This window comes from Aedes aegypti, chromosome 1, assembly GCF_002204515.2.
Source record: "Aedes aegypti strain LVP_AGWG chromosome 1, AaegL5.0 Primary Assembly, whole genome shotgun sequence".
In the NCBI taxonomy this organism is placed as follows: domain Eukaryota; kingdom Metazoa; phylum Arthropoda; class Insecta; order Diptera; family Culicidae; genus Aedes; species Aedes aegypti.
Window position 1 is genome coordinate 122150515 of NC_035107.1, and position 16127 is coordinate 122166641.

The following is a 16127-nucleotide window of genomic DNA, read 5'->3' on the forward strand; positions in this document are numbered from 1 at the left end:
TCGTTGGACGGTGTTAACCTTCTAATAACGCTCGACCGTAACGATCCCACCCGACCTTGTAGGTAAAGATTTCCGAGCCGGTACACCACTACATACCGAGTACCTTCTCCGTGGCTAGACCCGATGACAAATCTAGGCTTCTTTTTTCTGTGTGGCTATCATCTAGGGCATCGACGACACGCTCGGAGTTGCTGAGCCAACTACAGATTTCAAAGCCTCCTTCTGCATGTACCTTCTTTACTTGCTGTGCGAGTTCAATCGCTTCCTCTTCTGTCGTCACACTCACCAGCATATAATCGACGTAGTGGCGCTTCTGGATGACATCAACGGCCGCTGGATACTCACCCTTGAAACGTTCGGCGTTTAAGTTCTTCGCAAATTGAGCACTACTAGGGGAACAGCTCGCTTCGAACGTCATCACTTGGAGAATGTAGACTAAGAGAGTTCCATCTTCGTCATACCAGAGAAACCGCTGGCACTGCTGGTCAACCGGATGCATAAGCACTAGCATGAACATTTCACGCACGTCTCCAGTTAGAGCAACACGTCCTTCCGGGATTGGACAAGTATGGTGAACAGTTCGCAAAGTTGATCGGGTCCCTTGAGTAGCGATGTATTCAGTGACACACCGTGGACTTCTGCTGCCACGTCCTACACCATTCGAATCTTTCCAGGTTTGTTGACGTTCGTTACGGGAAATATAGGAAGGTACCACGTCCGGGGGAAGCTTTGGGAAAGCTCTGCTTTTGTGAGCTCTCTGGCATAGCCCGTTTCGACGAATTTTCTTGTTGAGTTGATCGGCTAACAGAGGGTCTTTATCCATTCGCATTCTGAGGCATTGCAGTCGTCGGAGTTCCATCGGAAAACTGTCCGGCAGCCTAACATTGCCGTATCGCTATAATAAGCCTGTTTCATATCGGTTTCCTTTCAGCACTGTGCGAGTCTCGAGTAGAGTCTGCGCTCGCTCATCTTCTGCCGAGAGATGTTTTTTTTTCGGTTGAACAACTCCCAGACTGCGAAATTCTCCTTCATCATTATGTGTAAGTTCTCGTCCGAAGACGAGTCGCAGGCACAGATGTGGAAAACTGAATGAACCTCGTTGGCAGTATTGTAACGATTGCCTCCCCCACACATTGTCCATCCAAGCAGAGTTTTGACAGCGATCGGTTCGTTAATAGCTCCCTCTCGGCTTTTCTGAACGAGGCTGAGGTACTTGTCCTTCATTCCGTTGAGGGTTTTTGGTCGAATATCTTGATAGGAGGTGATTGGCAGGCCTCTGAGGTGTGGATACTGTTCAAACAGCTCTTCGAAGTTGAGCGTTTGTGGTGGGAGAAGAAGTTTTGCCACTTTACGTTGCATGGCCTACTTCTTGGATCTGTTGTGTTTCGCGGCGATCTGAAGCTGAACACTCTTTGAGCCATCCTCTCGACGCTTAGCTCCTCCAGTCCAGAGCAGGCATAGAGACGCTGTTTTTCTCTTCAATTGCAGTTCATCTGCAAGATCTTGGTCAAGCAGTGTAAGTTCCGACCCGTCGTTCAGAAATGCAAATGTTTCAATAGAGCGATTCCTCCCATGAAGTACTACGGGTAGGTGGCGAAACAGCACATGACTAGAGGTAACCTGGTGGGTATGACATCAGTGCTCGATTGAATTTGTCGCTGGTGGTGTTGATTCTAGACTTTGATGTGGTGGTCGTTTGCTTGCGTCGCCTGCGGAAGTATTCGACGACAGTGCTGCTCACTTCTGCTCGTTGTGCAGTAATTCGCAATGCCTTAGCTCGCATCCACTCCTTCCACATGATTTCGCCTGACATCCACCACTGTGTTGACGTAGACACCGGCGGCAGAGGCCTAAATCTCGAACAGTTGCCCAGCGGGCATCACAAGACAGCTATTAGCTTCATCTGTAGCGGTGGATGGGGTTTCTTCGGAGTGAGAGTTAACGAACAAGTAGCTCTTCTTGCCCATACGTGAGTTGCTACGTACGGGTTTGGACTCGAAAGTGGTGTTTGGAATAGTTACGGCACTTGCAGCTTCTGCTAGTTGGTAGAGCCAGTTGTTGAAAGATTCAACCTGATCGATAGTGGAAGCTTGTTGACGAGCAGGTGAAGGAAGGTCATGTTGTAGAAGTATTCTTCTAATCCACACGCGTCCACTGTCGCGCAGAAGTTTTGAACGCTGACAGCAAAATCCACGATCAATTCTAATTTGTCCTCTCGCAATGTTGGAAGTGAGTTGATCTTCGACGTCATCGAGTGGACGATAACTTCCGGTTGCCCAAAAACATCTTGAGCGTCGATATGACCCCACTGACGTGGCAGTCGGCTTTTTACCGCTTCATACGCTCGACAACAACAAACCTTTCGCAAAAGGACGATGTTTTCTTCGTTGGTGAATCCATATAGAGCGGTGGTACTGTTGAAGGTCGACAAGAATAGAGGCCACTCTTTAGGGGTTTTCAGAAAACGTTCGAAGGTCCTTTGAAATGGCTTGTCGAGCAGCTAACTGTTTCCGAAAAATCGGGTATGCATCGGTTTCTTCCTCTTGATTGTAGTCTCGATAGTCTCGCATGGTTGATGAATGATTGATTTTGTGAACCGCTGGTCGATTCGAAGGTGGAACGAACCGTCGATAGTCTGGTACCGACACGTTTGGTGAGACCCGACGAGATGGGTCCATCTCGATGTTTTTGGAAGCCGTCGGTGCAGTTACTCCTTGGCCACCAGAATGCGGTAACTGCGCTATCGAAACTCCTCGTGGAGGCTCGTATGTTGGGAACGTCCGAGGTTGTTTCGAAAACGGAGTTTGATGTGTTGAGCCGAGAGCTAACTGCTGCATTCCAGCAGTCAGTGTCGGTGGATTTATAGGTTCTGGGAGTGACGACCGAGTGCTACCAACCCGCGCAATTGTTGGATTCTAAAGCTGCATCTTACCAACGTGCATATTTGGATCGATTGCTTTCTTGGCTTGACATGCTATCAGCCCATCGCGGTGCGCATTCGTTGTTGCGATCCAGTTTTGCGTCCTGAACATGGAACCGTTCTTTGACGAGCCATTTTCGCTCATGGCTTGCTCCAACAGCTGATATTTCTGCTCCAAGAATGCCTTCTCTCTTTTTGCTTCCTCCACTGCGATTGCACACTGCCAATCTGCTTCACGCTGCTCGACGGTCCTCATCTTTTCCAGCACGACACGACCCATTGAAGCGAGGTGACGGTCCTTGATTTGCTCCTTTGGGTTGTTGGTTCGACTCATTAGCTGTTATATCAGACTGCTGCTGCGGAGGCGTTGGCTGTGACTGCTGCTGGTGTTGATGATTTAGAAGTGTGATTTAGATGACTGCCCTGAAGGACCACCGTTTCCTTGAGGAAGAGCTGCAGAAGAACTGTATTCCTGGACACTTTTCGCAGATTCGCGTTTGGTACAGCTCCATGGAAAATGTTCTATTTGCTGCGTGACTCCTATTGGAAGTGATGCCACTTGAAACACACGTCACATTGCACCATCTCGACTGAATCCAGTCCACGGCATACTTGGCAAGTTCGACCGGGATGTGGCTCCTCCGGTACTGCCGTGACCACCACTTGCACACCACCATTTGCACCAAGATGTGCACTATTAGTGCCACCAACCACTTTGCCAGGGGGGTCCGTAGCCTTGAGGTTACGCTTTCGCTTCATAAGCGGAAGGTCATGGGTTCAATTCCCAGCCCCTCCACAAAAAAAAACCCGTCCAGCCACCAGAAGACGCCGCACGGAGGACCGTGCTCCTCCGTTAGTATCAAGCCTCAAACGACTCAGAAACACGGCAAAACGAACCACTGCAAGAGCAATGGGCTATGGCTTATGGAAATCGATTGGACTAAACAAAACACTCTCCTTCCTGCTCGGTGTGAGAGCAAAAGAGTAGAAGAGAGTGAAAGTAGATGTAAATATAGATTAGCTAAAAACAGATCAGCAGATACAGATGAACTGATTCCGGCACAGTAGTGGCCACAAGCACAGAGTGCCTTAAAAAAACTACTTTGCCAGACCTTAGGGTTCGACTCGACATGACTGAATTTAATCCGCGTTTCCGTATATAAACGAAAATAATAATTTGTTGGAAATCAGAACCCCGAAATTAAACGACTGTTTCTAGGATTTACTGACAGGGGGATTATTATTTTCCTGCAAGGCATGGGTAATGTTATAATTTCACAGCAAAACATAATAATTCTTCTAAATTTCTAGGTAATCATGATGTCTTGTGTGTTCAACTTACGTTTAGCCTTGTTCCTGTGTCTAGTCTATGTCTTGGTCATGAACCAGTCTGATGTTAAGTAAATGTTTAACTATCTGTCCTCGAAACACCGAATGACTCGGAAATAGTTGTTCCAGCCGTACTTTTGATCCGTACTATAATTTAAAGGTAGTTTTTAAGAATTCTATGTTATTTTACCAAACTAATTCGTAGATTCAATTCATCACTTTAAGTTTGGTGTGTAACGAATTTGGCCCATAGATTCCTCATTGGTCATTAAAAGATAAGCGAAAATCGATAACACAATTCAACGATATACTACCTTATAAATAAAGACAAATTAACTTTTTGAGCTAAAAATACTTTGAATTTACTGCATTAATTGGCAAATTTGTATGTTCATTTTTTCGCACGGTGTTTACTATTTCACTTATTATCAACTTTATCATCTTGATAATGAACGATACAGACTCACCGCTATGATTGTGTGTTAAGCTGTCACCTGATCCATCGAAGCCGATTCGGCTTCTCTTCGTACCTAATTCCGGGGGTACAACCATCGGTCGTATAGAGCCAATGAAATCATAGAGGCGTGCTGGCGTAGGTTCACCAACAGACATGAAGCATGGACCATGCTAGAAGAGGACCTGCAAGCACTTGGAGTGCTCGAACGAAGGGTGCTTAGGACCATCTTTGGCGGTGTGCAGGAGAACGGTGTGTGGCGGCGGAGAATGAACCACGAGCTCGATTGGCTCTACGGCGAACCCAGTATCCAGAAGGTTGCGAAAGCCGGAAGGGTGCGCTGGGCAGGGCATGTTGCAAGACTACCGGACAACAATCCTGCAAAGATGGTGTTCGCGTCGAATCCGGTTGGCACAAGAAGGCGAGGAGCACAGCGCACGAGGTGGCTTGATCAGGTGCAACAAGATCTGGGGAGCGTGGGCCAAAATCGAAGTTGGAGGAGACCAAGTAATTTGGTGTAACATCGTTAACGAGGTTTTATCAAATTAATTGATGTAACACCAACTAAATAAATAAATAATAATTCTTCACCTCACTGGGAATGCTTGATGGGCATCCCATCGTTCCCACAAATTTTGACAAGAAACTGGACATTGGAAGTCATTCAGATCGTGCTGGATTCTGAAACATTCTCATTCCTATCCATAAAGCTTGGTTTGGAATGTTTCGGTTTACAGCTTGACTTATTAATCTAAAAATATGTTTTCAATATACGAGCAATTTGAATTTAGTATGTGAGCTCCATAGCCTACGGGTCATTTTTTTTTTGTTTATGGAGACTTTACCCAGAAGGGGCATTTGTCTCTCAACTAAAACGGTTTTATTATCGAAAATTATTTTGTTTTACAAGGTTAATTAATGGACGTGTATGAACCTTCCATGATTCTTATTCCAGACGCTTCCTCACTTTTGCCCTATATTCCGGACATATTGGTTAAAATTTCAGACAGTTCATCAATTGAAATTTATAAACTATTACAGAGAGTCGTCTAACGTATTTGGACATTTGAATTTCAATAGATATCTTTGGAAAATGCTATTTAACGTGAGCATCGAAAGTAGAATATTTTAAACGGCAAAATTGAAACATTTCGTGTGAAATGTTTCCTATACAAAGTAGAGTGTCCGGAATTCGAAGCTGTGTGGGATTTGAATCATAACGTTATTTAATTTTTAAGTGAAGCATCAAAATTCAACATGATGGGTACCAAATCCTCATCCAACCGATTAAACCCAAGATGGCGGTCAGATATGTTCACTTCAGGAAAACTTGCCACTTTGCTGTACAAACATGAAATTTGCATGATTTGCAATCGTCATAAACGTCAAAATTGTAGAATCGTTAAGAAACCTTTATTTCCAATTGGTACATATCGTTGCTTACCTAGTTTTTTTTGTAGCTGCTCTTATTCAGTTTTTCATCTTTCTGATGGTCCGAAATGACGGATATATATTTTTTTTCAAATGAGTCCTAAGTTATTAAAAGAAACAAAATAGAGAAGAAATAAGTACCTCAGATTAAAAAATGGACTTTTAAAAACTGTTTAGCTTGCTGGTTCATGAGACATGCACCAATTTAAGCTCATCAAAAATTTTCACATCTGGTTTTAGAATCTTCTAGCGAACAGTGACACAAATTTAAACTCTAATGATATGTGCAGATGGCGACCTGCTTTCAGCAGGAATTACTTACTCCAGAATAATTTCTAATGCCTCTTTCCTTTTTTTCCATCAAACCCTCAGACACAGACAACCCCCGACTCCGGCCGGAACGCCTAAACTCCGCCTATTCCCCAGAGCAGAGCGAACCGGACAGCCCCGGTAAGTACCCGCTATACATTGTAGTAGTAGTGTTGGCAAAACACGGTCGATGAATTTATTATTACACTTTCAAGCTTGTAATATTTTGTGATTAATGACACTCGATAAACACCGTCGGTGCTGAAGAACGCAAGGTAGTGTTGGTGGGAAGTTGGATAAAACATGGTGCTCTGAAATGACTGTCACGGGCACCGGTTGTTTGGTAGAATAATAAATGACGTTAATGTCCCATAGCTGGAGTCTGTCCGTACCTGACTGCAGGATAAAACGGCTGTTCAACTTCAACACATTGTATTTCAACATGGCACTGATGGCGACAACGAAGTTTTCAAGTGGCATTGGTTACTGTTAGAAGCACTCGAGGGGTCACAATTCGGTACATTGTTGATTGGTGGAGGACTTGTTGGCGATATTGTCGCATTGAACGCATTTTTTGTATCGATGTTGCAAGTTTGTGAGTGTTCATCAAGTCATCACAATTGTTGAAACGGTATACCGTTTTGATTCTTATTCCGAACACTTTAAACACATAAAACAGACATAACACTTATTTCATCGTACAGCAAAAAGCGCTCAATTTTCTATTTTTAATAATTAACTTAACCTAAATATATAACTCATAAATCGAGAAAATAGAAAATTGCAACGATTTTTGTCTAGGATCATCAACAATTCTATTCGAAAATCGTTCCAATATTTCAATGTTGGATATTCTGTATACTCATCAGTACTATAACAGGGAAGAAGCTTCACAATCACATTTGTACACATTTGTCCATATTTGTACAGCATACAATATGGACAGCCTGAAAAATTGTTTGAAGTTATAGTTCTAATAGATCTGATGATTAACCTAAAGTGTACGATTAGACAGATAACTTTGGATTATTCTACACACTTCGAAAAAATCATGTAATTTTGTGTTATAGAAGAACGACATATTAAAGCAGGTGAAGTGATGCAAAATTACGTTCGATTTTATTTTTCACTCGTGGTTTTGTGAGCCTTAATATTAATTTTACAGCTGTCAATGTTGTGTGCTGTAAATTCCAAATATGACGTAATAAGTAATTGCATATGAACATAGCCTCCAAGGAATTCCTCACTAGCTTCTTTAGACACTGGTTATAAGTAATAAGAAACGCTGATGCAATGCTTACATTTTACGATTCTATATCATTACCCGGAAGACTATTACCCGGAATGCAATTTACCGGAAGACCATTTACCGGAATGTACCATTACCCGGAAAAACCATTTACCGGAATACACCATTACCCGGAAAGCGAAATATCCATTTTCGACGACCTTTCATTGATGCGCAGCACAAATTATGTCACGCTAACCATAGACATTCTCGACTCCCTCGGTTTCCATAAACACTATTTCAAAAGACATCTCCAAACAGCTATGGACCAAATATGTTGTTCTTCTTGCTGGCGTTACGGCTCAACTGGGATAAAACCTGATTCTCAGCTGTTCTATGTAGGAGCATTTCTACAGTTAATAACTGAGAGCCTATGTCAACCGACCATTTTTGCATTCGTTCATAGTTTGACAAGTATGTAAGTACTCTAGCTCTGAAACGTTGTCAAATTTGTCATCCAGAAATAATTTTGAGCCGGCGGTATTCAATTCTACCAACCTCAGCTTGATCTTTCTGAATAACTTCACTTTGCCGCAACGTAAGATTTAAACTGTGAACGAATATCACGATACCAATAATTGATTGAACATGTCATTTTATTGGCGACCTAATTAGAAAAGAATCGCCTGATATAGATCGGAAAACTATGTCCTCAAATTTAGGCTATTAAACTTAATATTACAGGCAAGGATAGAAAAAATGAAAAGAATTATTATTTTTTTTTATATCCGAGACCACTTGGAAGGTACCATAATTAAAAATCGAAATCGAAAAAAGCATAACAAATAAGGTAGGTTGCATTTGAGTATATGGAACATCTCAGCATTTAAAAATGTTTGGAGTCATCATGGTTTTCTTAATCATTTACGTTAAAACAGATCAGAATCCAATTTTGATATTGTATCAAAATATATATAAAAAAAACACTTATCTTGCGAGGGAAGCAACATACAACAGTTCAAAACTCATGTCAGCTTTATGGTTTGGGAAAGCTAAACAAATCAAGTCGAAAACTAAGAAAGCCTTGGTGATTGAGAGTAGGGACACTATTCGTCATTGTAACGTCCATCTTTGGAACCTCAATAGATCTACTTTTCCTTTGAATTTGATTGATTGTGCTATTTTTCTCCGAATGTCATAACTGTGAATGTCGATACCCCGAATTCAATGCCAGTGTAATAATCAAGAAAGAACAATAAGCAATCAAAATAATAAGATATTTGGTAATTTTTGACTAAACACATTTTGCCAAAAATGCCGAGATCGGTGGAACTCGAAAGAACCGCCAACCAAATAAAGAAGGGTAAATATCAGATGATCCGAAATGGGTCATTCTAGAAAATGGGGGATTTAAAATTGGTTGATTGACGTTTGTGGAAACGGCATTCGGCGAATTGACACTCGGCGAAAAGTATTAAAAATTCTAATTATTGCTTATTTTTTAACATTTGGACGCTTGGAGAATCGACGGTCGAATATTAGCGTTAGCGTTAGCGTAGTTACTCTTGGAGAATCGACGGTCAAATATTAAACATAAAGCTACATAGTTGTAGCCAAATTAAGACAAGCTGAAAAGATAAGTTGAAAGAACAGCTTATTTTTAGAAGGGTGAATCATTTATGAAATGCAAATATATGAAGATGGTGCATATTGACATGATCAAGTATAAAGATATCTTAGACTCCTTTATGGTGCTTATGTATTTTGAACTAAGAATCTTATACTTGGTGGCCATTTTAAATATTTTTAAGTCAACATACTGACATGAATGACCATAAAACGGTTTAAAGGACGTTAATGAAAAAAGTCGGGAAATGGAGATATAATTTTCCGGTAAATGGTCTTTCCGGGTAATGGTTTTCCGGTAAATGGTTTTCCGGGTAATGGTCTTCCGGTTAATTGCATTCCGGGTAATGTCGGAGAACCGCAACAGGAACATTTTCCATGATACCGATGCTGACAGTCTTTCTACACAAACACGGCCGTGATGATATGTATATAAACAGAAGTCACTTAACTCTATTCCTTTGAAGCTTTAAATAAGAGTTTACTTGCACTGAATTGTACACCATGTCGAGGATTTTACACCAACAATTACTTTGCCTCCTTTATTTTGTTTGGTTTCGTTGGCGTTTGACGTTTCACCAACGTGCTGCGATGGTTTGTGTCATCGTTCGAGTAATTTTAAGTCATTATGCTGTAAAATCAAGCTAAGTGACAAAATACTGCAGGTCATGTCTTAAAAAGAAACTGAATTTACTTGTTTTTATGTTTACGTCAGCTTTGATTCAATAATGATTCAAAATTCAATTTAGGTCATGATCAATTACGTCAATATCGACGACTGTGTCATCCTCAAAATTGAGATTTTTTTAGTGTGTAACAATGTGTGCTGACACAAAGAAGGCCATCATGTTAACATTGTCGAAAGTTTTGTCTATGTCTAGAAAAGCAAGACCATGAGATCAGAACCAAATTTGTTCCACGAAAAAGTTGATAAGTGGTCGAATATCCATGTCGCATACCAAACTGTTCATTGGTAAAAATTGAACTTTCGTTGACGTGGACCAAAATATATATTTTTTAAAGTAATCAACACTGTCGCACGTCGCCTATGTATTGATGAGAAACTCATACATACGTTGGGACCTGCAGTTCATCTTGTAGTCGAACAAACTTCTGCAAAACCGGCTTGATTACTTCTTGATAACGTTCCATTGAAGTTCATTTAGTTATAAGATCCTGAAGATCAATTTAAAATCAAATATCAAAATCATAAACAACGAATTTATAAAAAATAATAATATTCAGGTCAACTTGTTGAATAGGGGGGTCCATAACCTTGAGGTTACGCTTTTCGCTTCATAAGCGGAAGGTCATGGGTTCGATTCCCACTTCGATACTCCGTCAGTATCAGATGGTGACTGAGACGAACTGACACTCTTTGCAAGCAGCTAGCCTCAAACGACTCACGTGGTGGCCACGAGCACAGAGTGCCTTTCAAATAAACATAAGAAAAAAAAATGTTGAAAAACATAAACTTGTCACAGTTTCTGATTTAAAACTAGTTGATTTGATTTTTTTTATTCTCAAATTATCCAGACATGAAAAAAAGTTAATTGCAGGTAAAAAAAAGCATCATATCTTTATCTGCAATTTAATTACTCTTTAAATATTTCCTAATTCACTTACAGTGCACCAACCGAGGGCTCCGATAAAACCGCATTATAATTAAGTCCCATCCTGACGGCGTGTGCCGAAGATTTCATGGTGCTGAATTGATGGAGAGTCATCGTCATAATCATTGCTTGATAAATGCTCCCTCTGAAAAATCCTATCAGTCGCATCACTTTACCAACCCCTTGGAGGCGGTTTTGTTGCGTGAGATAAATGGGGTGCACGGCGCCAGCATAGGTTTTCATCAGGGCAACAGAAGACGACACCCTCGTTTTGGCGGTCTGTTTACCCGAAGCATCGGGTCGTTAAATTAACCGCTAAGTGTTTGCTAATTACCAGTGAACATTGGACGCAATAGTAAGGGAATCATCTTCAGGGTTGAGGCTAAATGTATCTTTTTGAAGATATTTTTTCGATCGCAGTGTATAATAAAAAGACGAATCTTTTAAAATGTCCATCTGCAGACAAAACATTTTACCAGAAATAATCGGCTGCCCTTCTTTAGTTTTGAGCCTGATGCTAAATAAAGGGTGGAATCATGGATGCGTTGTTGGTTATTTTAAATTAACACTTATATGGTACCGCACTATGCCTTTTGTACAGTGTATTCTGTGCTTTTTCGCCTATGAAGACTTTCAATAGATACCTATCTGTTTTTTCACTGCTGATCCTGTGTTCGTGCTATGGTATCGGAAATCTGATCCTGCTTAGTTAGGACAGTGTCTGCAGTTAAGACAGCTTAGATCAATCTTCAGTATTAATGTAACTATCAGTTTTTGCTACTTTCAACAAACATGAAATGCCCAACTCACTTATTATCTGTTGGTGACCTGAATGGAAAATATGTCTATTGTTCAATTTATTTACCACATGATGAGCCATCCCTTACTGATGATTTCCAACGAGATGTCGTACACTGCGCAACAAAAGGCCTTATGTTAAATGTATGTAATAACGGATGAACCAAATGTCTTTTCATGTATAGTTACAAGCCTTTGGCTTGGGCTCGCAGTATCGTAACTACTGAATTGATTCAATGGGCACTCAATAGTTTCGCTCCTTTCGAATCTCCAGGAGCAGATGGTATTTATCCTATTCTGCTCCAGAAGGGATTTGAATTTATCAAACATGTTTTGAAAAAGCTACTTGTAAGCAGTTTTGCTACCGGGTATATTCCCAGATCCTGGCGTGATATTACTGTAAAGTTTATCCCGAAAGGAGGACGTGCATCGTATGAAGAAGCGAAGAGTTTTAGACCAATCAGTCTAACCTCTTTTCTTCTGAAATGTCTGGAACGCATTATCGATTATCACATCCGTGATGTTTATTTGGCAAACATGCCTCTTCATGTGAATCAACATGCTTACCAATCTGAAAAGTCCACTGTGACTCTTTTACACAAAGTTGTATACGATATCGAGAAAGCATTCGCTCAGAAGCAGATACGCTATTGAGGCAACTCAATAATTGCGGTTTTCCGACTTATGGATTTGCCCCGTTTATACATATATATTCGCAATTTTAGCAAAGCTAGAAACTTCCACCTAACCCGGCTATTTGGGGTGGTGGCTCTGTAGTTCTCACTTAACGGTCTATTACGGTATATTACTCAACGGTCTACTGTGGATGCACATCTCGAGAGCGGTAACAGAGAATAAAAGGGGAAAACAACTCGGTACCACGCCACTTTTATTTGGCTTGCGATACAAGTCCGATGTCCTCCTGGAACTACCTCATGGTATTAATTCAGGAGGCAGAGGGCTTGTTGATGCCTCTACGCCTTTTCGTCATCTTTTGCTCTATTCGATCTGGCTGCAATTTGTCTCTTCAACGTCACTCACATTTTGCGGCCGACCACACGCCTGGGTCATGTAAGAATTTTTCGATGGATGCTGCTGTGTTTTCTTGGTGCACTTGACTCCATTTTTCTGCTCGTCATGCTCCACGGGCGGACCGGTTGGATGCCGAGGTCGGTCTTGCGATTCCGGTTGAGGGGTGACTTCCAATTCGCAAGCGCCCCGACGACCCAAACCCGGCGGTTCGTCGTGATCGATAGCTTAGTTCCCGACGGTGAAGCTAGCTTACTCCGATGAAGAGTACCCCGACGGAGGAATATCTTCCAAAACCGGTAACGCTACGCGTTGTTTATACTCCATTTGTTAGCCGGTAGAGTGCCGAGGTCGGCCCAGAGATTCCGGTTGGAGGATGGCTTCCGGTTCACTGGCGCTCCGACGACTCAAGCCGGTGATACGCTCGCACTACCCCTGACGGTGGATCTATCCTACTCCGACGAAGATTTCCTCGGTGGCGGAAGATTTTCTGAACCTATGCTATCCGGGCAGATGCCGAGGTCGATCCTGCGATTGCGGTGAAAGGAAACTTCCGGTTCACAGGCGCCCTGACGATCATTTTGCCAATGCTGTTCCGCGATCTACTCAGCTAGTCACCGACGGTGGACTTAGCCTACTCCGAAGCTGGTCGGGCAGATGTCGAGGACGGTTCTGTAATTCCGGTAGGAGGGTGACTTCCGGTTCACAGGCGCCTCGACGACTTATTATCGTTACTACGTTACGCTAGTTCTACTCGGTCTAGTCTCCGACGCAGGATCTAGCCTACTCCGATCGCGCCCGATGGTCTCATCTCATCAACAAACTGACATCAGCGCCCCGACGTCCCGACGTCAAGTGCTGCTCTCTGCGTCTCGTTTCACTACTCTTCTCGCCAGTTGCGCTGTAGGCTAAACATTATTTGCACCACCTTCTTGGTCATCATATTCCAAAGATCGGGATCGCTTATCATTCCGTGGACCATATCTTCTACGCTGAAGTACTCACCAAAAGCAGTCGCCACCGTGTTTCGTTCTATGTTGAACCTCGGGCAGTCGAGGACAACATGTTCTGGCGTTTCTTCAATCTCCATACACTCAGGACCGAATGGTGAAGACGAATGGCCGAATCGATGCAGATACTGATTGAAGCAGCCGTGACCTGACAAGAACTGTGTCAGGTGGAAGTTCACTTATCCGTGCTCCCTGTTCACCCAGGCCGATAGATTTGGGATGAGCCTGTGGGTCCACCTGCCTTTCTCGGAGGCATCCCATTCTTGCTGCCACTTAGCCAGCGAACGAATTCTTGCCAACTTCCTCGCCTGCCTAGTTTCTCTTCTCTGATAGCAGTCGATGTCTTCGGACAGGATGATGCAGATCGGGATCATCCCAGCGATTAGCGTATGCCGCCTCCGACGAAATAGTCCTATACGTGCTCACCACTCGCATGGTGATGATTCGGAACGAGCGATTTAACTTATCGCGATTCCGCTTGGTCTGTAGCGCCGCGCCCCAGGCTGGCACACCGTATCATAGTAGCGATGTTGATACGACAGCCCGAAGACGCCTCTTATTGCTTCAAGGACCACCTACCTCTCCGAATATGGTTCGATCGGCTTATTTTGTTCGAAATCCAAGCACTGCTCCTTTTTAATTTTCTTCCTTCGTTATTTTTCTTCCCTCTGTTCTTCTGGCTTCTTATGGTTTGCCATTCTTCATCGTTTTCTGCTCCGTTCAACAGGTAGTTACCCTGTTCGTTTTTCTATTTTTTCGAGCCCGCTTCTTCTTCTGGCGAGTCTTATCACGCTTCTTCGACGGCTTGTTGGCATGTGCTTTAGGGGTTTTAGGCGTGTCAGCCACTGTTTGTTCCTTAGCATTTTGTAGTGCCTTTTCGGCTGCCTCGGCTTTCTTTTTTAGAGCTTTCCGTTCGTTTTTGGCTGCGTTTATGGCGGATTTTATGCTCGTTACTTAATTTCTTATCTTGTGATGCACATTAGTGCTGTCCTTCATGTACTCGTAGAGTTCATTGACCTTCTTTTTGGTCTCCGTTAACTTCGAATTCCCCGTGAGGCCTTCCTGGCAAATGCTGTTGCTCGATTTCGGTGTGAACAACGGTGGATTTTGAAACACTAGTCCTGCTTGGAGTCTAAAACTCTCACCTTGCAACGCCCTGCTGCTATTTACTGGTGTCTCCTGCTGTGCTACTGGCGAACGTTGTAGCTTTACGCTTTTCGTAAACGCGTTTGCGTTCTCACCCTCTGCTACTTCAACCTCCATTACGGTATTGTCTGAGATGTTCTCTATTTTTATTGGGTCCCCCTTCCAAGACACTATCTTCCTCCCTCGTAAGTAGTCGCCTTCGTGATCCCATGGTGATCTTTGCAAGCAGTGAGAGCCATGCTAGGGTAGGGTGGGGCTTATATTCCAAAATCATTCTTAGTCAAAATTTACAAGGTGGAAAATGATCATCGGCATCAATATAACATCCTGTGAAAAAATAGCAATTTTGAAAAAGGTTCAGAGGTGGCGCAAAGGGCGTTTGTGCAATTTTTCTATTTTATCAAATTTTCATCATATTTGGTATGCTTTTCAGGTTGTTTTGATGATTTTAGAACCCTTGAGGGCAAAAAATCGCCTCTAAATTGCGATATCTCCCCTATATAATGAGATATTTGACAAAACGACTTCTAAGAATCCCATTTTTGGCCCTTGTGTTCGTTTCATTGAATGACTGCTTTGAACCTGTTGGCGGAATACGGATGAATTGAGAGCATTCCCATAATTGCGAAAGAGAGGAAGAAAGAAAAGGAGAGAAAGAGTGAGATAAATAAAAGAGCGGGAGTTGATTGTGTCAAAATTAGTGCAAGCATTATGGACCTATGCACGGGTTCACTATTTGACGTTTTAGCGTTGTCGTGTTATTTAGGTGGCCGTGGAAACTAGTGAATTCGGCACCGCTGAAACGTCAAATTAGTGAACTCGTGCATCGGTCCATGGACCTATGCACGCGTTCATTATTTGACGTTTTAGCGGTGCCGGATTCAATGGTTTCCATGGTCACATAAATAACACGGCACCGCTAAAACGTCAAATAGTGAACCCGTGCATAGGTCCATAGTTAGTGTTGACAGTTTTGCGCGTTCAATTTTTTCCGCTAAAAATGGCAAGAAAGCTCTCCAAAAAATTGCGAAAAGATTCCAAAACCAAATACATCGGTGTGGAAAGCCCAGAGTTAGTGGGAGGAAGCTTCCCGAAAGTGCGTGAGGTTTTGTGTTTTTTTTTTACCAACACCGTATGCTCAAACATACCATCATAAAAGTGCAAGAATTGCAGTACAGAATCTCAGAAGTAAATTCTGGGAGAAGACGTGTATTCCGTTGCAGCAGGAAATACA

At 42.5% G+C, this 16127-nt stretch overlaps 1 protein-coding gene across 1 annotated transcript in view; it reads left to right on the forward strand.

The window, feature by feature from the left end:
• Positions 1-16127, forward strand: part of LOC5567044 (doublesex and mab-3 related transcription factor 3, truncated) — a 98622-nt gene that overhangs the window by 24414 nt on the left and 58081 nt on the right. Inside the window, exon 4 of the mRNA XM_021846840.1 lies at positions 6507-6584. Within this exon, the coding sequence (XP_021702532.1) occupies positions 6507-6584 (78 nt within the window). The remainder of the gene's footprint in view (positions 1-6506; positions 6585-16127) is intronic.